The 21936-nt window shown below is 42.9% G+C and overlaps 1 protein-coding gene across 1 annotated transcript in view; it reads left to right on the top strand.

Annotated features, from left to right (window-relative positions):
- LOC124799212 overlaps positions 1 to 21936 on the top strand; it is a 333002-nt gene that overhangs the window by 3760 nt on the left and 307306 nt on the right. The window contains exon 2 of the mRNA XM_047262783.1: positions 1069 to 1248. Coding sequence (XP_047118739.1) covers positions 1069 to 1248 — 180 coding nt within the window. The remainder of the gene's footprint in view (positions 1 to 1068; positions 1249 to 21936) is intronic.

The following is a 21936-nucleotide window of genomic DNA, read 5'->3' as shown; positions in this document are numbered from 1 at the left end:
TGCCGTGTGGTGGCGCTCGGTCTGCGATCAATGACAGTGACGACACGCGGGTCCGACGTATACTAATGGACCGCGGCCGATTTAAAGGCTACCACCTAGCAAGTGTGGTGTCTGGCGGTGACACCACAATGACTTCCTTCAGGATAACGAAATCGCTCGATTGGAGTGGCCAGCATGTGCTCCACACATGAACTCATGAACCCTATCGAACATGACTGGGATAGATTGAAAAGGGCTGTTTATGGACGACGTGACCCACCAACACTGTGAGGGATATGCGCTGAATGGCCGTTGAGGAGTGGGACAATCTGGACCATCATTGCTTTGATGAACTTGTGGATTATATGCCACGACGAATGCAGGCATGCATCAATGCAAGAGGACGTGCTACTGGGTACTAGAGGTAATGGTGTGTACGGCAATCTGGACTACCACCTCTGAAGGTCTCGCTGTATGGTGGTACGACATGCAATGTGTGGTTTTCATGAGCAATAAAAAGGGCGAAAATGATGCAATTTTTTGTACAGGTTTTGGAAGTCACGGAACCGAGGTGATGCAAAACTTTTTTTGATGTGTGTATATATATATATATATATATATGTGTGTGTGTGTGTGTATGTATTTAAGGACGTCAATGACTGTTAAAAAAATAAGCCCAGCCCCAGCCCCACACACACGCAGATATGTACACAAACACACACACACACACACACACACACACACACACACACACACACACACAACGTGGCTTTAACACTTAAAAAATTGCTGGAAGGCACGTATACCCGACGAAAACACTAATTTTGGCTAACCACGCCACACGATGGAAAATACAGCGGTTAAGCCTTATTATTCAGGAGCTCAGAGATATTTCAGGGGAAGCGAGAGCTGACACATTCCTTTCCAGATATCGAAGAACATATAGAATGATGGCAACATGTATCTTCACTATGTTCTGATATTTTAGCTTCCAGTATGTGAACTAAAAAAAATAAATATCTCCGTATGAAACTACGTTAACTCATCAAAAACGGAGAAATTTACAATAGGTGTCTGTATTGTTTGCAGGTATAATCGAGAAACTGGACTACCTGAGAGATCTTGGAGTGTCAGCGATATGGATGTCTCCTATCTTCAGGTCGCCGATGGCTGACAATGGCTACGACATTTCAGATTTCAGGGACATCGATCCTACTTTTGGAACCATGGCTGACTTCGACGAACTTCTGGCAACAGCACACAACAAAAGTACGTTTCTTTCTTATGATAGCAAGAGCATTTTATTCTGATGTTGATTTACCACCAGAATGAAAGAGTACCATGCTAATCTTCTGACTGTACTACCGTTTTTTCGCCCCCTATGTTTTTACGCCAGGTTTTTTCTTCTTTGTTATCTAAAGAAGTTCTTCACGTTGACATTTAGGGTCAACGTCCATGTATTTTCGTAGGATTTCTCTCCTAGCTTCTATTTATACTTTGCGAACTTAATGTAATGATATCCAATAGACAAGTTCCTTGGTCCATCGAACATCCATGATCAACTTCGTCTTCCTTCAGTTTTTGTTACAATTATGCTAACCGGCCTTGGCTTGTGGATGGTTTTCACGTTGCAAAAACATGTTACACTGTTACTTGAAACCGGTTAGTCACACTGATTTTAAACTTCCTGTTTGAGACAAATTGGAAGCTTATTTTTGAAAACTATTTGGTTTCTGAAATATAAGCTAGGTTTTTTTCCTTTTTGCTGTCCGTCCAGTCGTAATGTCTTCATGTGTTGCACCTAAAAGTAACTGACAACGCGCTTCATGAATTCAATATCAATTTGCATGGTTATCTTTCGATGTGCTGACTATACATACATTTAGTCTTATTATAACTGAAAGGTGGAAGGAGTATATAGAGTGCCTTTTCATGGGAAATGAATTTGAAAGCAACATTATAGACCTGGAAGCGGACGTGGGTAGGATGAGATGGGAGATACAATATTGCGAGAGGAATCTGACAAAGCTCTGGAAGCAAGGCCCCGCAAGGAGACGATATTCCGTCAGAACTACTGACAGCCTTGGGAGAGCCAGCCATGACAAAACTCTTCCATCATCTGGTGTGCAGGATGTATGAGACAGGCGAAATACTCTCAAACTTCAAGAAGAATATAGCAGTTTCTGTTCAAAAGAAAGAAATTGCTGAAAGGTTCGAAAATAACAGTTTAATAAGTCAGGATGGCGAAATGCCAACACGAATTCTCTACAGAAGAATAAAAACGTTGAAGCCGACCTTGGGGATTATCAATTTCGATTCTGCAGAAATGTAGGAACACGCGAGGCAATACTGACCCTAAGACTTATGTTAGAAGATAGGTTAAGTAAAGGCCAACCCACATTTTCAGCATTTGTAGATTTAAAGAAAACTTTTGACAATGTTGGCTGGAATACTCTCTTTAATGTTCTGAAGGTAATAGGGGTAAAATACATGGAGCGAAGGGCTATTTACAATTTGTACAGAAACCATGCTGCAGTTGTAAGAGTCGAGGGGCAAGAAACGGAGGTAGTGGTCGAAAATGGAGTGAAGCAGGATTGTAGCCTAGCCCCGATGTTATTCAATCTGTACATTGAACAAGCATCGAAGGAAACCAAAGAAAAACTTGGGGTGGGGATTGAAGTTCACGGAGAAGAGATAAAAACTTTGAGGTTTGCCGATGACACTGCAATTCTGTCAGAAACAGAAAAGGACTTGGAAGAGCAGCTGGACGGAATGGACTGTTTCTGACCGGAGGATGTAAGATAAACATCAACAAAAACAAAACAGGGATGATGGAATTTAGCTGAATTAAATCAGATAATGCTAACGGAATCAGATGAGGAAACAAGTCATTTAAAGTAGTAGTTGAGTTTGCAAACAAACTATTCGGAGTGCCGACTCCTGACCAAGCCACATATAAATGGCCATGTTTGATATAAATCGGCTAATAACTTTGAAGTAAATCGCTGAAGTACTTTTCGGGATGTTTGGCAATAACATTTCTCTTTTATATCTGAAAAAATATAGCCTGTGTCCACCCAAATGTTGATTATGGAATCGTGTAGAAATTTGAAATAAATTGGTCAAGAACCTTTAGACATTTTTGGTAACAACCTTCCCCTTTAATGTTACTTATATACGAGTTTCAAGTCATATTTCGAAATCTTACGTAGACAGCGATCTTACTTTGCCTTGAAAGTAAAGTTTACAAAATTTCATCAATGTCGGAATAAAACTGTTGATATGTTTGAATTACAAACAAGCGAACATTATGTAGATATTTCGACGATCGACCCAACCATCTCTTGCACGTGCTACGAGTTTTGGTGCTGTGTCTACTCGCTGCCTGGGATCCAGCCAGACTGTGGAGTACGCATAACAACAAACTCGAAGTATCTGAAGAAGATAGCTGGGTCGATCGCCTAAATATTGTGCATAAAATGGAAATACATCGGCAAAAAACCCGGGAGCACAACATTAACCAATCGCTCTGAGAAAACTTGAGAGATTACTACGGCGCCCAGGACTGTGCCTCGGCGCCGCAGGAGCGCTGGAACGAGCATCAGACTGGAGAATAGATCACAGAATGCTTGACAAGGATGGTTTGATAAGTTTGGTAAATTTCTATGAAAGAATGGATGAGTTTTGTTGCTCCTTTATGCTTGGTATGCTTCATTACTCCAAGAATCGTATACAGAATTTCAACACTGCAGTATGCCATTCATGGTTGACAGCCGCATTAATTTGTCAGTGTGTCGACTGAGATTGAAAATGGAGAAAACCGAGTCTTGTGCTGTGACTAAACATTTTCATATGAAGGGCAGGACTGCCGCACAGATCGAAACAGAACTGGATGAAGTTGACGCGGACTCTGCACTATCATTGAAGGTCATTAACCTTCTTATAACGAATTTAAACATAGTCGGACAAGCACCGGAGGCAAAGCGCGCTCCGGTCGTCCAACTGAAGTCACCGCAAAGGAAACCACTGACAAAATCTATGATGTTGTCATGAAAGATGGCAGAATAAAAATTTGTGAGACTGCTGAGGCTATAGGCATGTTGACCGAGCACGTGCATAATATCCTGCTCGGAGAATTCGCTATGAAGAAGCTGCGTGCAGGGTGGGTGCTGCAATTGCTTACACCCACATGTCTGGCGGTGTTTAATCGCAATCCGCAAAACTTTTAGTAGCGATTTATGACTGTTGATGAAACATGGATCTACCACTGCACCCCAGAGACAAGACGGCAGTCAAAACAATGGACAAAGGCTGGTGAAAGCGCGATGGTAATGTGGTTGCCACTGGTTTTTGGGAATCCCAAGGAATAATCCTCATAGGTTACTTGAAAAAAAGTAGGACCATAACTGGACCCCATTATGCTTAATTGTTGAACCGTTTCAAATTTTCATTGTCTGAAAAGAGGCAATGGATGGTATGTAAAAAGTGCTCTTTCACTAGGATAATGCACTATCTCAAACATAGCGATAACAATGACGGAAGTACGTGAACTGGAATCTGAATTGGTTCCTCAAACACCCTATTCAGCAGACGTAGCCCAAAGTGACTTCTTCTTGTTCCATAACTCGAAATTTTGGCTTGCTGGGAGGAAGTTTTCATCAAATGAGAAAGTGATAGTTGCAGTCAGCGAGTATTTTGCATAGTCTGACAGAACCCATTTTTCTGATGGGATGAAGAAGCTAGAGTATCGTTGGGCCAAGTGTATATCCTTCATGGGAGACTACGTCGAGAAGTAAGGTGATTTACGCACGAAACAAAATTTTTTTTTCTTTTTGACTAGGCTTATCGAACTACTCTAGTATTACGCAGAACGGGTTTGAGGATGTTGGGTACAGCAGTCGTCTAGAGATGGAACTGTTAATATACGGCAGGGAAAAGATGGAGGACAGCGTAAAGCCAGACGATAGTTGGCTGACTTAAAAATCATATCACACGCATTGTGCGAGGCCTTATGAGGATTAGCGACTCTGCACTGCCATCAGTGTACAAAACCAGTACCCGCTCATGTTATAGGCGACCCTTTTTGCTGTGATAGGTGAAACATGGACTGAGGGAAAACCGGAACAGAAGAGAATCGAAGCATTTGAGAGGTGCTACAGAAGAATATTGAAAATTAGTTGGACTGATAAGGTAAGGAATGAGGAGGTTCTGCGCAGAATCGGAGAGGAAAGGAATATCTGGAAAACACTGACAAGGAGAAGGGACAGGATGACAGAACATCTGTTTAGACATCAGGGAATGACAGAAAGATATTTTCACTCTGCAGCGGAGTGTGCGCTGATACGAAACTTCCTGCAAGATTAAAACTGTGTTCCGGACCGAGACTCGAACTCGGGACGTTTGCCTTTCGCGGGCAAGTGCTCTACCATCAGAGCTGCCCAAGCACGACCCACGCCCCGTCCTCACAGCTTTACTTCTGCCAGTACCTCGTCTCCTACCTTCCAAACTTTACAGAAGCTTCTGCGAAGTTTGGAAGGTAGGAGACAGGGTACTGGCAGAAGTAAAGCTGTGAGGACGGAGCGTGAGTCGTGCTTGGGTAGCTCAGATGATAGAGCACTTGCCCGCGGAAGGAAAAGGTCCCGAGTTCGAGTCTCGGTCCGGCACACAGTTTTAATCTGCCAGGAAGTTTCATCAGGGAATGATTTCCATGGTACTAGAGAAAGCTGTAGAGGGCAAAAACTGTAGAGGAAGACAGAGATTGGAATATATACAGCATATAATTCAGGATGTAGGTATCAAGTGCTACTCTGAGATGAAAAGGTTGGCACAGGAGAAAAATTCGTGGCGGGCCGCATAAAACCAATCAGAAGACTGATGACTCAAAAAAGTTGTCTTCCTCATCCCGATGGCGTCGTATTAAAAAAAGTGTATATCTGAGTGGAATCTGTTCTGTCGGACATGTTCGACAGACCAGAAAACAGTGGTTATGACGCAGTTGATGTATAGATTTATATGAAGTAGAGGATGGGGATAGAAAGGGAATGGATTGGGTGGGAAATCGTAACTTCCAACCGCACTGGGCACTCTGGCAATGCAGTGGCGAAAGTTAAAAATTTGTTCCGGTCCGGCACAAATTTTCATCATTCACCTTTGCGTTACCGCAATGCCCTGAGCGGCTGGAAGTCACCATTTCCCACCAGTACCTTCCCTTTCTTTCCTAATTCTCTTGTTCATATAAATGTAATTTATAACACACAAGAAAATGGGTGGGATTGAAAAATGAAATTTCTGTTTTATAGAAACCATATTGTATATCAGAAGAGGAAAAAGAGAATCTGGCCAAAACCTGCCTAGAAGGAAGTAAATTTATCACGCAAACTAATCTAAAGGAATAATGATTGTGAATTGAGCTCGGAATCATTATAGATGTGGCACATTTCTTTCTTTGCATCATCAGCTATTTCCATTGTTTGATTGCTACCCGCAAACAGTACTCGTTATCCACCGAGAAAGAACAATGAAGATAGGGAGCAGCATACTGTACAAATGTACAGCGCACGGAAAAATTACCGTTTAAAAACCGATTAGGTGGAGGGGAATTTCGGGCAGCCTTATCTACGAACGCCTCCACAGATAACGTGAACAGCACTTGACAAGAACATTTTTTCCGTTTACGGTGGCGTTATGTAACCACGTCTTGATTAATGTGTCCGTCAGTCGCTCTTGAAAAATCTATTGTTTGAATTTATTTCTTTTTTCCCTATCTTAACTAATAACCTAATCAAGTACAGAGTCCATTGACTGTAGTGCGTAAAAATAAGATATAACTGTAGTGTTGGCAGCAAAATATTGAAGTGTTCTTTTATCACCAATTACTCCTTGTGGCTCAATGAAGGCCTCAGTGGTGCAATAACTCCTCGTCAAAGTCGGGCTGAAATTCTGCCCTAACCTAGGTTTTCCGTGGTTTCCAGAAATGGCGTCAGAAGAATGCAGCATTTGATCCTTTCTTTCGTTGGTCCCAATTGTCGATGATATTGAGTTCGGTAAACAGTTTTTCCTTAAGAGATCCTGTAAACTGATATGCAGAACCCTACTCATGAACAAAAATTTTCATGTCGTTATGGAAATGTCACAAACACGTGTACAGATCACTGACGTCTTTGCTGCGAATAACGTTCGGGTTTGGGTTTATCTGTCATTTGAGATGGTACCCAAGGAGTGCAACCTTTGGGAAATGGCCGGTACTAATGTTCAACTCATGATGAACAGTTCTGACATGTCGGTAACCACAAATTATTCCATTAATTGTCTTTATTTCCCTGTCTGTTTCTGAAACGGATGAACGACTTTAACACTTTTCGTCGTAAAAACACACAACAGTAGTTTTAAAGCAGTTTATCCACTAGCAAATTTTTCATAAAGTGAAACAATGATCACCATAGTGCAGCTATATTCTGCGACTGATCTCCGCATCTTTAGTGCCTTCAAAGCACGGAAAATAAGTCCCTTCTTCCTCGGTGCTTAGGGAGAGCGGGACACTTAATAAAATACTCTCAGAACACTATGAAATGATATATTCACTGAACCAACACAGATCAGGAGGTTGCTGTATTCCTGCGTGAATTTCGGTCATACAGGGCTGCTTGCTGTGTCGTCACTGGAGAGACGGGAGCAGACAGCTAGCTGCAGTCTGCATGTAATAATGGTTACCAGTGCGAGTAGTGCTGTGGTTTAAGTTGTAATTGGCGCTTTTCTAGTGAATTGTTGCTGGAATAAATAAGAGCAGACATTGTTTTGGTGTCCTTCAATGCAATAACAGGCCCGTAAAACACGGGATGTTATTTTCTTAGTTTTTCGAAAAACACTGAATCTATTCCAGATCAGCCACAGTAGCTGCAGCAAATAAAGTAAGGTCCTCGGGAAACAAGTAATAACAATAAAGTTAATGCTAATGAACATATCACGCCGTACTGAAGTATTAAATGGAACTTACGGCAGTCAGTAAAGACATGTTTTACTAAGATAGGAACAGCGTTTTTTTATGTGGAGCACAGTCCTCTAACTTTATTAAAACTTCAATGGAAGAAGAAATACGTGACTGAATTCCTTCCTCAGTAACTATAGCACCATCAGATAATGGAACAGCGTTCGCATTTCCAGTGAGTGTTATAAGAAACGTCTTGTTTGTTACTTTGAACGCGTGGACTTATTGAGAAACGCATCGAGACCGCAAAGTCTGAAAAAATGATTCCCTTTCCAGTCTTAGTTCAACCGAGCAGTCAATAAGTAGGATCTCCCATGTCTCATACCCCTAAAGAGACCAGTGAATGAGTTCAAAGATCTTAAAGTAACTTTCTAAAATGCTGGGAGACTTACTCTCCTTCTTCCAGTCATAGCCGAAAAAATTTCCAAATATCTTCGTAAAATATTCTCTAGGCTTTTAAAGTTGAGGCCGTATCCGCTTTTATCTCAACTTTCGATTAGCCCTATTTTAACACCTAACGTTTACTAGTTCAGTACGGCTCAAATGGCTCTGAGCACTATGGGACTCAACAGCTGAGGTCATAAGTCCCCTAGAACTTAGAACTACTTAAACCTAACTAACCTAAGGACATCACACACATCCATTTTAACACCTAACGTTTACTAGTTCAGTACGGCTCAAATGGCTCTGAGCACTATGGGACTCAACAGCTGAGGTCATAAGTCCCCTAGAACTTAGAACTACTTAAACCTAACTAACCTAAGGACATCACACACATCCATGCCCGAGGCAGGATTCGAACCTGCGACCGCAGCAGTCGCGCGGTTCCAGGCTGAAGCGCCTAGAGCCGCTCGACCATAGTTCAGTAGGTTTCAAAGTTTCCACAGAGTGGCGTGAAAGTAACTGTGCATTATTACACTCTTGCGTGCACGTCCTTTAATATTCAGGTGCACCTCCGGAATATGAAAGGCGATTGAAAGATCAACCTTGTCTTGATTCTACTGATCTTGTATTATCTTCTTTGTCACTGTCATGACAGCTGGCCAAACGAATTCGTCTAGTACACTGGTTCTTAACATTTGTGAGACTACTGCCCGTAAGTGCAATTACATATTAGGTAGTAACCCCCCCCCTCCCCCCCTTCACACCTCCCCGCTTTCCACCATCATCAACGTTAGCGCCTAACTAAACCTTAGAATGAAAAAAATTACTTTCCACAATTTTGTTTTTTAAATGACGAAAGTGATATTTAGTTTCTGTAGGTGTTCCTTCAAATCACGACTTTGTTTATGGAATGCCAGAACAATTCTCTTCAGAAAGTAAAGCTAAGTATCTGCAGTGAGAGTAGACACTTGTTACAAAATTTGTTTCCTCTGCACCAGTCCTCTATCTGGCGACACTTGCTACACCGACTCCCTGCACACGTATTTAAAATCATCCAAGTTAAAATGTGTGAACTATGTAAATCACTTGATAGCTGGACTCCCTACTTCTGAACTGACAGAAACTGGAAGATTTGAAACCGCCAGTGCTTCGTCTCTGACGACTGCCACTAATAATAATAATAATTATTATTATTATTATGCACTGTAGATTCTACATCAGGGTAGTAGCTATTAAATTGTTGCTATTAGGCAGGACTCTTAAGTAGTTCATTTGTGTGTTGCAAAGTAAATAATGAAGCTGTGGTATCATGTATCAATATTACCCAATGCGCATCAAAGCAACGGAAATCTAAGTTCCCTGAGACGCCGACAGCAGTTGTGCAGGATATGATGGACTCTCACTCCAGCAGCTCCGTACCACGGGCCCCCTCTGCAGCCACGATATAGAATGGCCTGCAGGAGCGGCTCAGCCCACTTGCACTTGGCTGATGATGATGTTTGGTTTGTGGGGCGCTTAACTGCGCGGTCATCAGCACCCGTACAAAGTTCCAATTCCTGCACAGTCCATTTTTTTTTACAATCCAATCTAGACGATGTCAGAAATGATGGAAATGACGAAATGGTTAGGACAGTCCCCGGGTAGAGAAAATCCCAAACCAAGCTGGGAATCGAACCCGGAACCCCATGATCTAGAGACAGCAACGCTAGCCGCTAGACCACGACCTGGGGACTTGCACTTGGAGCCACCTTCCTGCAACATTGCGATAACTGGACTCTGTTTCTTGCACATTATTTAGAATGAGTTTTGTATATTTGTAGAAATAGAAGTTCAATATATCTTTTGTTTGTTGTGTTAACTTTTTCGCTAATCATTTCTGCTGCTGTCCAGCTTTCCTACAATGACAGTTGCCACACCACCCAGTAACCCACTTCTCCTTACCATTGCGTATGAAGTCCTACGCAACAAAATCAATTTCTGATCCATTGTGGGAACTACTTATAACTCGGACAAGGCATTTCCATGAGATATTTAAGCATATGTGACGTATATGTCTTAATTTTGCCGTCATAGACGCATTTTAAAATGTATGTGTGTAGTGGGTGGGCAAATTGAGGAAGATGTTATTTGTATATTCGTTTCACAACATGTAATCTCCATTGTATCTCGTTAATGCTACTATCTGAAGAATATATAATTCCTGGTAACAAGTGTTATGCCGGCCGCGGTGGCCGAGCGGTTCTAGGCGCTACAGTCTGGAACCGCGCGACCGCTACGGTCACAGGTTCGAATTCTGTCTCGGGCATGGATGTGTGTGATGTCCTTAGGTTAGTTAGGTTTAAGTAGTTCTAGGTTCTAGGGGACTGATGACCTTAGAAGTTAAGTCCCATAGTGCTCAGAGCCATTTTAAACAAGTGTTATCGGTATTACAGTCTTATGAAATAGTGAAAATTGTAATGATCTTTTACAAATAATTTAATTTCGTGACCGAAATGCAATCGAACGCTTTTGTTTTTATCCTTCAGAAAATTTCTTTCTACCCCTCAGAGGTAATTACCCCCACGCCTCCAGAGATGAGAACCACTGGTCTAGTAAGATATTTCTTGCCAATACCAACAACGAATTCGTTAGGTAATACCTATAATATATTTTCATGTTCCACATGGTTTGAAAAATAAGTATTAACTATGGATAGCTCAAGCTGCGTTCATGCTTTCCATTTGTAGGCACCTATTTCGCAAGCAAAAGCTGCAACGCATATTTTGTATTCTTTGAGACACATCACCAGTCCTTGTGACGTCGAAGCCGTAATAATTAGGCTGCTTCCGAGCCGCAAGTAAACTACGAGCCACCATCAACTGAGTTATCACATCAGGAGATATAACTTGATCGGCTGTCAATATCACTTTGTGAGCACATACCTCTTTGAAGGTCTTAAACAGTTCTCCTCCAGCTCTAATTAAGTTGTCTTGTCCACGTTTGGAGTGTTAAATGGCAGGACAAGTAATTGTATGCTTTGAGGAAAAATAACGCAAATTACGTGAACTATCTTTCTGATCACTTACGCGTCAGACTAAGCTCCAGTTCAACTCAAAAATGGCTCTGAGCACTATGCGACTTAACTTCTGAGGTCATCAGTCGCCTAGAACTTAGAACTAATTAAACCTAACTAACCTAAGGACATCACACACATCCATTCCCGAGGCAGGATTCGAACCTGCGACCGTAGCGGTCGCTCGGCTCCAGACTGCAGCGCCTAGAACCGCACGGCCACTCCGGCCGGCTCCAGTTTAACTAATAATCACGTTATAATAATCCAACAGACAGGTCGGAAGACAGATTGCTTCTAAATATTGTATCAGTTATTCAACTCGTCTCAGCACATTGAAGTACGTGGTAGAATAAATTTTCTTCAAATCCGGAACATTGACAGTTCACTGAAAAGTTGAACAAAAAAATGTGTGTCTGCTACGAAGATTGGAGGTCTCACACTTAAATCATCTGCATCGCTTAATACACTGGTACAATCTGAGAAGGTTTTCACAGATATCGTTTAAAATCAATACTCCGCAATCCACTTGTTGTGCGGTGGATGGTGCTTCTGGTAATGATCATCGGTACGCCTCTGCATTATCTAATTTCTAAAATTTTCTCTTTGTGGTCATTTCGTGACGAGACGTATGTGGGAGGAAGTAAATTGTTTCTCGACTCTTTTCAGAAAGTACTCTCCCAACATTTCAATACTAAACCTGTTCGTGATACGCAATATAATGCACGTTGTTATTTATTAACTTGCTCAATAGAAACAGTCCTTGTTGTTTTCCTCATTCTGCTTAAAAGAGCGGGGAAAAGTGTTGGAAAATCTCATCCTTTTCAGTCAAACATCTTAACAGGTGAGAGTGGGAGGTAGGAATTCCAGTTGGGAATATTTTGGATGGGAATTTCAGTTTCAGATTTCACCTCTGGTTCTAGGGCAAAATTCAGGATGATTTACGTATGTTCCACATTCGTGAACCATTACATCAATATCATCCAAATTCGGATACATACTACTTACTGTCTGGAAAGAACTAATGTGGGTGATGTATACCCAACTCTCATAGGGATAGAACTGGGGATGAAAAGGGTTGCCCTGGATGACTGGCACGTTGTGCAGGTAATACCAGAATGCATTCCATTTGGCATACATGCAGATAGGTATGGATAGCATAGAGATTGAGAGGGGGAGAACGAGATCGGCAGAAAAAAGTGTGAAGACAAGATGGATAGACAGAGGTGCCAATAGGGGATAGACAGAGAGGAAAGTGGGAAGAGAAAAAGGGCAAAGAGAGGTGCAATGAGGAGACGGACAAATAGAGCGTGAGGAAGTGATGTATGGAGAGAGGGCAGGAGGAGACTTGCAGAGAGAGAGGAGAAAGGAATTGACAGAGAGAAGAAGGAAGAGGAGATGGAGAAAGAGAGTAGGAAGGAGGAGATGAACAGCAAGAGAGCAAAGAGGGACAGAGGGAGAGGAAGGAAGAGCTGTATGGAGAGAGGGAATAGGAGGAAAGTCGCAGACAGATGGGATTGACAGGAACTGACAGAGGGAAGGAGAGGAGATGGGTAGAGGGGGGCATAGAAGATGAGCACAGAAAGGGAGGATGAGGAGATGGGGCAGCGAGAGGAAGAAGGCGGAGATCAGCAAAGAGTGGTGGAGAACGGTATGGGCAGAGACAGGGAGAGGAGTAGCGGAAGATGAACAGAGAGGAGGAAATGCACAGGAGGAGAGGGGGAGGACGAATTTGAAGGAGATAGGAGGAGGAGGTGGACAGGGAGATGGGGTATGTAGGTGATGGAAAGAGAGAGGGAAGTGAATGGATTGTGCAATGATGGGGTGGGAGGGAGAGACATGTGCAGTATGCACTATCCACCCCATCATTGTGACCACTTGTCAAAATCCTGAATCGCCAACTTTTGCAGTACTGACTGTTGCGAGACGTGCAATTAGAGAGTCAGCGAGGTTCTGGAAGGTACCAACAGGTTTCTTGGCCGAGAATGCATGGCGCGTACAGCCCGATCGAGGTGGTCCCACAGATTGTAGATTCGGTTTAAATCCAGGGAGTTTGGTGGCCAGGGGAGTATGGTAACTTCATCCTGCTGCTCTTCGAATCACGCACGTACAGTGCAAGCTGTGTGGCATTTTTCGTTGTCCTGCTGGTAAATGGCATCGTGCCGAGAAGAAACAAACTGCGTGTAGGGGTGGATATGGTCCTCAAGGAGGCATACATATTTTTGTTGATCCATCGAGAGTGACGAGACCATAAAGCCCCCTCCTCCGGCCTGAACCCTTCCGAAAATTATTGCAGTGCGTTTGCTTTCAGACTTTACACGACGTATACCCTAATGGCCATCTATCCGATGGAGCGTAAAACGTTTTTCCTCTGAAAAGGTCACGTGTCCTTGGCGTCCGAATTCCAGCCTTCGTCGCCGATGAACAGCTTTCAGCATGGATGCTTGAACCAAGCGCTTCTGCGGAGGCCCATAAGCAGCAACGATCGCTGAAAGGTCGCTGAGAAGACTGTTGGTAGTCTATTGCTTCAGCTGAGCGGTCAGCTGCTCGACAGTAGTACGTCTATTAGCCGGTACACATCTCTGTAGCCGTCGTCACACCTATCATTTATACCTGTGCTGCACCACAACTGCTTCGGAGTCGATTTTGGGTAGCGCCATTTTGCCATGCATGGCATGCTGTAACCATGGCGGCACATAAACAGTTTAGAATATTAACTGTTTTGGAAATGCTTCCACCCTTGGAATTAAAGCCAATGATCATGCCCTTTTTAACGTTAGATAAATCGCCCCGTTCACGTGTCACGAGAACGATTGCACCGTTTCCCGCGTCCCCGCTCTACCCTCCTCCGTCAAGCTTTATACACTACTGGCCATTAAAATTGCTACAGCACGGAGATGACGTGCTACAGACCCGAAATTTAACCGACAGGATGAAGATGCTGTGATATGCAAATGATTAGCTTCTCAGAGAATTCACACAAGGTTGGCGCCGGTGGCGACACCCACGACCTGCTGACATGAGGAAAATTTCCAACCGATTTCTCATACACAAACAGCAGTTGACCTGCGTTGATTGGTGAAACGTTGTTGTGATGCCTCGTACAAGGAGGAGAAATGCGTATCATCACGTTTCCGACTTTGATAAAGGTCGGATTGTAGCCTATCGCGATTGCGGTTTATCGTATCGCGACATTGCTGCTCGCGTTGGTCGAGATCCAATGAATGTTTGCAGAATATGGAATCGGTGGGTTCAGTAGGGTAATACGGAACGCCGTGCTGGATCCCAACGGCGTCGTATCACTAGCAGTCGAGATGATAGGCATCTTATCCGTATGGCTGTAACGAATCGTGCAGCCACGTCTCGATCCCTGAGTCAACAGATGGTGACGCTTGCAAGACAACACGAACAGTTTGACGACGTTTGTAGCAGCATGGACTATCAGCTCGGAGACCATGGATACGGTTACCCTTGACGCTGCATCATAGGCAGGAGCGCCTGCGATGGTGTGTTCAACGACGAACCTGGGTGCACGAATGGCAAAACGTCATTTTTTCGGATGAATCCAGGTTCTGTTTACAGCATCATGACGGTCGTATCCGCGTTTGGCGACATCGCGCATTGGAAGCGTGTATTTGTCATCGCCATACTGGCGTATCACCCGGCATGATGGTATGGGGTGCCATTGGTTACACGTCTCGGTCACCACTTTGAACAATGAACACTACATTTCAGATGTGTTACGACCCGTGGCTCTACCCTTCATTCGATCCCTGCGAAACCCTACATTTCAGCAGGATAATGCACGACCTTATGTTGCAGGCGCTGTACGGGCCTTTCTGGATACAGAATATGTTCGACTGCTGCCCTGGCCAGCACATTCTCCAGATCTCTCATCAATTGAAAACCTCTGGTCAATGGTAGCCGAGCAACTGGCTCTTCACAATACGCCAATCACTACTATCGATGAACTGTGGTATCGTGTAGAAGCTGCATGGACAGCTGTACCCGTACACGACATCCAAGCTCCGTTTGACTCAATGCCCAATCGTATCAAGGCCGTTATTACGGCCAGAGGTGGTTGTTGTGGGTACTGATTTCTCAGGATCTATGCACCCAAACTGCGTGAAAATGTAATCACATGTCAGTTCTAGTATAATATATTTGTCCATTGAATACCCGTTTATCATCTGCATTTCTTCTTGGTGTAGCAATTTTAGTGGCCAGTAGTGTGTACCGTCCACTGCTAGTGCTGCCACCTGGCGTCTCTGAGTGGTAATTGCACGTTGACGTCGAACGTTAGCGGTGGTCATGTTAATGTGACAGTACCATGTGTATGTTGTATATTTGAGTTGTGTTTGTGCATGTTGTGTATTGTTGAAGTGGATTACGCGATAATCTGATAGTTGTGAAAGATAATAAATATACACAGCGGCGAGAGACTGTAGAGACCGCTGTGCAACGTTCTGGTACACTGAGCAGCCTCATTGCATTTTTAACTTTGTTATTATAAAGCGGTTCCTTCGCGAATAATTGGAACGGTATTTGTTTTGAAATCAGAGGCAAAATGTACGACTGTTTAGGAACGGTACGAAAAATACACAGAGTAACAACAATATGGGTCACCGATTAGCTCAATGGAGAAAATTCCGCGGCAGTCCTGTCTTACCAGCAGCGTCATGGATGCTGGCCAATAGCAGCATATCATCCAGGATTCATCTACCTGATAAATTTCTACCCTCTATGTGGAAAAAAGCTAAAGCAGAACATTAGCAGTAAGGTTAATACAGCCCGCCCGGTTAGTCGTGCGGTCTAAGGCACTGCTTTCCGAGCGGGAAGGGGTACCGGTCCCCTGCACGAATGCGCCCAGCTGATTAGTGTCGAGGTCCGGTGTGCCCGCCAGCCTTTGGATGGGTTTTAAGGCGGTTTTCCATCTGCCTCTGCGAATTAGGGCTGGCCCCCCTTGTTCCGCATCAGTTACACTATGTCGGCGATTGCTGCACAAACTCTGTCTTCACGTACGCGTACACCACCATTACTCTACCATGCAAACATTTGGGGTTACACTCGTCTGGTGTGAGACGTTCCCGTGGAGAGGGGGGTGGGGGGGAGGGGAGGATCCACTGGGGGACGAACTGCACAATAACCCTGGGTTCGGTGTGGGGCGGCGGTGGGGTGAGTGGACTGCTGTAGCGTGTCGTGGGGTTGTGTGCCACTGAGGGCTACGGTGGGGACGAAGCCTCTCCGTCGTTTCTAGGTCCCCAGTTAAATACAATACAAGGTCAATACACGTATTTATTAATCAGTTCTATCAGCCTACGGAGCTCAGTTCTAAACTGTTTGTCATATTTTGTACTGAAAGATTTTTTTTTTATAAATATATTATAGGATGGCCAAAACATAAGTGGCTCGGCAGTTATTCACAAAAAGCCAGATGCGAGATTGATTCTTGCTAATGAATGTCGCAGAAAATGCTGTAAATGGTCATCGCTGACGTCAATAAGGCGCTTTCCCCGTTGTATCAAAATGCGGGACACGCATACCAGCCCTACCTGAGGGGTAGGAGAAACAGCATTTTCAGTGTTTTGCTGTGGCCCTTGCAGTGTATGAGGATTATTTGAGTATATTTGACCTTTCAGTATGCCCAAAACCGAAAATTCACAGGGAGACAGATCAAGTGATCGAGGTGGGTAGGACATTGCGCCGCCTCTGCTGACTGTCTTTTCCTCGCCGAACAAATGCACTCAAGACAAGTGCATCAAGGTTCTTTGTACACTTGCTTCGTCTTGCTGAAACATCCATTCAGTTGTTCATCTTCTGGGAGTTGATCCACATTTGGATTAAGCTCTTTGTGGACATACAGGTCAGTATTAACATTCTGGTGAAAGAATTGTGTAATCATGCCAAAAGCTGACACTATCTTTTAGTGTAATCAAGACAAACGCTAGTCCTCAGACATTGCGTTTGATCGTTCTGTGGCATCGTCGCTAGATTTTTGTAGAGCCATATACAAGTAAACAACATAATGCGTCCGAGAGCCATACGATGTACGTATTACTATTATTACAGTTAGTTATCACGGTTGTTACTTGAAACGTGCTGGACAAAGTATAATAGACCTGCACAATGTGAACGTTAGAGAGTAACGATTGTCACACATTGTCAGACAGTCTACACGTGCGACACATTTAAAGTTTATGACTTTCTGCGAAAGCGTGGAGCACAATTACAACACAGGCTTTGCAGCCTAACTCTGTAGCGAAGCTTTGTAAATATGTCAACATGCTACCTCTCAGTGCATATGATAATTAACAACAATTCAGCTAAAAAATGAAAAGAAATGCACAATTTTTAGACCAGACGATTATCAGAGTAGTTGTAGGAAGTCCGAGAGGGGTACTGTACTTTGTCACAAACAAAATGCTAATTTTCGCAACATAAGCAGAGATCCGACAGAAATTTAAAAACTTAAACGATAATATTATTATGTGTAATACAACAACAGACTGCCATCTTATCTCTCTCTTTCTTAATTATCGCTTATATAGCCTGACCAGATTAGGGCCTTAAGGCCCTATCTTAAAGCTGACCACAAACAACACATACCAGAGATATTAGTAAAGGGCATTAAGAAGGAAACATATTAATGTAGTATTACAGAAGCCGAATGTATAAAGAAAGAGGAGAAGATTGAAATGACAGTGACGCTGGATGTTAGGAAAGAACGCAATTTAAGTCAAGCACTCTGCCAGCACGGGGAAGGGAAAGTTGTGGGGGAGCAGGGATTGACGAGAGTGAGCTGTAGACTAGTATGTAGGAGAGATTATTGTTATGGATGGTGGGCTATTAATTGTGTTTCAAAGTTTGGAAGGAATTAAATGCCTCTGAGTTTTTTAGGAAGACTTTTCCAAAATCCAGTTCCTGATACAAAAAATTATTTAGAGAACATGGCAGAGGTATGTGATGGTACAGAGAGGACATTATTTTTTTGACAACGAGTATTTCTGCTGTGCTGTTCAGATTGTAGTGAAAGAGTTGAAGACAAATAAGAGGGACTGCAATAATTGGAAAGATGATACAACAAATACAGAGCATGATAGTCTCTACACTTATATGTTCGAAGGCAGGAGTGATATGTCTCGAAATAGAGTACGTAAGAAATGTATCGCACACAAGCATTCATCGCCATTACTAGCCTGCGTGAGCTTTCGTACATGAGTCCTTGGAGAATAGCATCACCGTAATACGGTGAATGTTCCTGACTCTACGAGATTCATTTTAAACTCGAAAGGAAATATGTTTTTATATTTCTGTTATGAATAAAGTGACACTGCCTGTATGTTCAATCCAGTCTGATGTGACGATTCAGTTCTAACTTCAAGTTCTTAGCAGAAGTGGGAAAGATTATTTCTGTGACATTTTGGATTAAGGGTGGAAACGATTCCCTGAGCCGCGTCGAAATAAGTCTTGTAAGCGACCAAGGCTGCTTGCGTTTTAGATGGGTGCGGTTTCAAACCTACGAGTATGCTCTGCGCCAGCTCTGATAAGGCAAGTAAATCAGAATTTACATGTTTGATGGCCGTACGAATATTTGTTGGAGCTGAAATTAAATACAACTGACGTCAGCATATGGGTGATATCTGCAGTGGGAGAAAATAGTTGACACATCAGTAATATACAACGAGAAAAGTAATGGGCCCAATACTGTTCCTTACGGGACGTCTGATACGACATCCCTTTACTGTGACGTTTTATCTGCGACAGCTAAATAAATTACCAGGTGTATGGCTCTTAATTTCGTCATGGGGTGGTAACAATGTGGAGAAATCGCACTTCTTTTATTTCCCTTGAACTATTAATGCAAGTTAGCTGTCAACGGAATGTTTCGGTATTTTTTCTCTGTGAAATCAGACGCTAATTCTTTGTATATTAGAATTAACTGTGAGCCCTAGGCTACTATCTAGTAGTGTTGTTTCTGTGTCAATGAATGTTATTCCTGAAGATGTGTTTTAGCTTTCTGGAACTAAACGGTTATTTCAATCGAAGGGTGAATGTCGCATTATCTTTGCGGTCTTCAGACTGTACGAAAGGTGGGCAGTAATTAAAATATCTACGTAGTACTGATATCTGATTATTGTTATAACGGTGAATTCTCACTAGCTTGTTATTCACTGCAGGTAAGACAATTTTGCTGTTTTACTGCTATCACAGTGAAGTATAATGTCTCTGAAAGTATGGTAATTTGTTCTTTTATCTATTGTAAATGAGCACATTTAACAACTCACGATGTTTACGCGTCCAGGAACCCTTTTTGTGTTGTTAGCCACTCTTTTATCCCTGTAGGTGATTTATTTTCATTGATTACTGCCTAAAGTATCGCGTAATTCAGCAGACAAACGCTCTTCACTTAATTAAACGTCACTGCAAAATAATACTAAGATGTCAGAGGCCTTACTTCTTACTTTACTATCGAAGAATCTCCGTTGGTAACAAATTTCGTTTTATGATGTCCTTGCAGAATTCCTCAATGATGTTTAGAATTAATTACGAAACTCTTTCACGATATTTAGTAAAGTTTGTGGAAGAGACAAGCTATTTATAATTTCCGAAACTTAATCGCATCGTTAGGAAAACAAACATTTGACTATACAGTTTTTTAGATAAATCTGTAGATTTTTTATATCGAAACCAGCGTGCATTTTTTACGTGTCGAAGTGATACATGGGATTATAATTCAAATCAGTTAAAAATTGAGGATTCCTCAGCAAGTAGCTGAAAAATGCATGCTGGGCAATAGTAGGAGTGACAGCAGATCGAAGAAATATATCAGGGAAAGGAGTGAAAGCAACCAGGTTGGTTTCACTTTTACCGTTAGGTTCTTACACTACGTATACACCATTGGCATACGTCTGTAAACATCAATCAGCATTTTCAGTTATGTCATGTCTGATCAGACAGCCATGTGTTTTGTAACTGTGATTCAGCTGTATTCTGTGTTTATATTTCATACGCTTACACATTTCTCAACAGAGCAGAAAAAATGGAGGTACTGACATATGTGCTCTACTGATACTTCGTAGAACGAAACTTTAAGGTTACTTCAACTAAAATGCTATAGCACCATAATTTTGTGTATTCGTTGTTTTAGAGTTGTTTAATTTTTAAATATTGGGATTGTGTTATTGTTCTTTGGTAAAGATGGCCTGAGGATGGCGGTATGTGCATCCGAAATTAGTCTTGTGATAGAATAAAGACATTCTCAAGATACAGCTGTGGTGGTACTTTTCTCATATGTATAATCAGCTGAAGTCCCTCGTCCATGCAGTGAGACAGACATACACTAAAGAATTTGTCTGGTGCTTGACTTGTAAATAAACCGCCTGACAAAAGAGTGAAGGAGGGGGTAGATGTTGGGAAGGAGGAATCGAAATGAAACTTCACTGTTTGAGATAGTATGTTACGTTATTGCAGTGACTGCAGAATCGATTCGAATTTACGGACGTCTTGGCAGTATCAGCCAGTTACATGTATGACTTTGGAGTCACTCTGGCATGGATGCATGCACTCATTCGTTGGGAAGGGTGTCACAAAGTTGTTGTATGCTCTCCTCGGACAAGCTCACCCGCAACTGTTGTAATGGTCATTGATATCGCGGTTGCTGGCACTGGGACAGTCTTGAAGTCCGAGGTGGTCCCACAAAAGTCCTATCGGGTATCGGATCTGATGATCTCGCTGGCCACGGGAGTATCACAATATCACGTAGACAGTTGAGAGAGACATGTGTCATGTGAAGAAGGGCAGCAGTGTGCTGTAAAAATGGCAGTCACCTGAAGTCGTATCCGATCGCTCCCGACACCTCTGTGCCTCTACAAAATATTGGAAGAAGTTCAAAACCGCAGTTCATTGCTAAACACAGTACGACGCCATTTATCGGCAGTGCATGCTTGCCGCTGACGACACCAGTCCGACCGTAGCCGTTTGTGTTAACACTAGGCTTTGCATGGGACATCAGTTCTCTAGTCCGGCTGCTGATAATGTCCGACCAATGTTGTGGGATGAAACAGATTGTACCAAGTACGTGATGAACATCAAGGCGATCCTTCCATGTGGTGGTGAGACGAAGTCGACCGAAACCTTGACGCCCAGTATGCTTGCGATCACATACCTATGCCGTCGAACAGCAGGCCATTCTCACATCTATAAACCCCATAAATCTAGATGTTGCACGATTCAATCAACCGGCCAAATGGAGACCCCCAATGAGGCCTCCTTTGAGACTTTGTGAGGTGCTGATAACGCTGTCTAACATGAGTACGTGTCTTCCCCATGTCCTTCCTAGTGAGCACTGAACATCACAACCTGTTTACCACACCAGCCGTGATAACAACACTAAACATGAACAGCCCTAATGAATGAACTCTGGTGGCTGTTCTACCTGCCACGCAGAATTTCAGCCCTAATCATTCACATAACTGCCGCTGACACGTATGTGTAGGAAATCATATTGACATCCGACCATGTCTTCCAGGTGCTTCACTTC

Source organism: Schistocerca piceifrons, chromosome 1 (genome assembly GCF_021461385.2).
Source record: "Schistocerca piceifrons isolate TAMUIC-IGC-003096 chromosome 1, iqSchPice1.1, whole genome shotgun sequence".
In the NCBI taxonomy this organism is placed as follows: Eukaryota; Metazoa; Arthropoda; class Insecta; order Orthoptera; family Acrididae; genus Schistocerca; species Schistocerca piceifrons.
The sequence above is the reverse complement of the archived record's forward strand: the minus strand, read 5'-3'. Positions and strand labels throughout refer to the sequence as shown.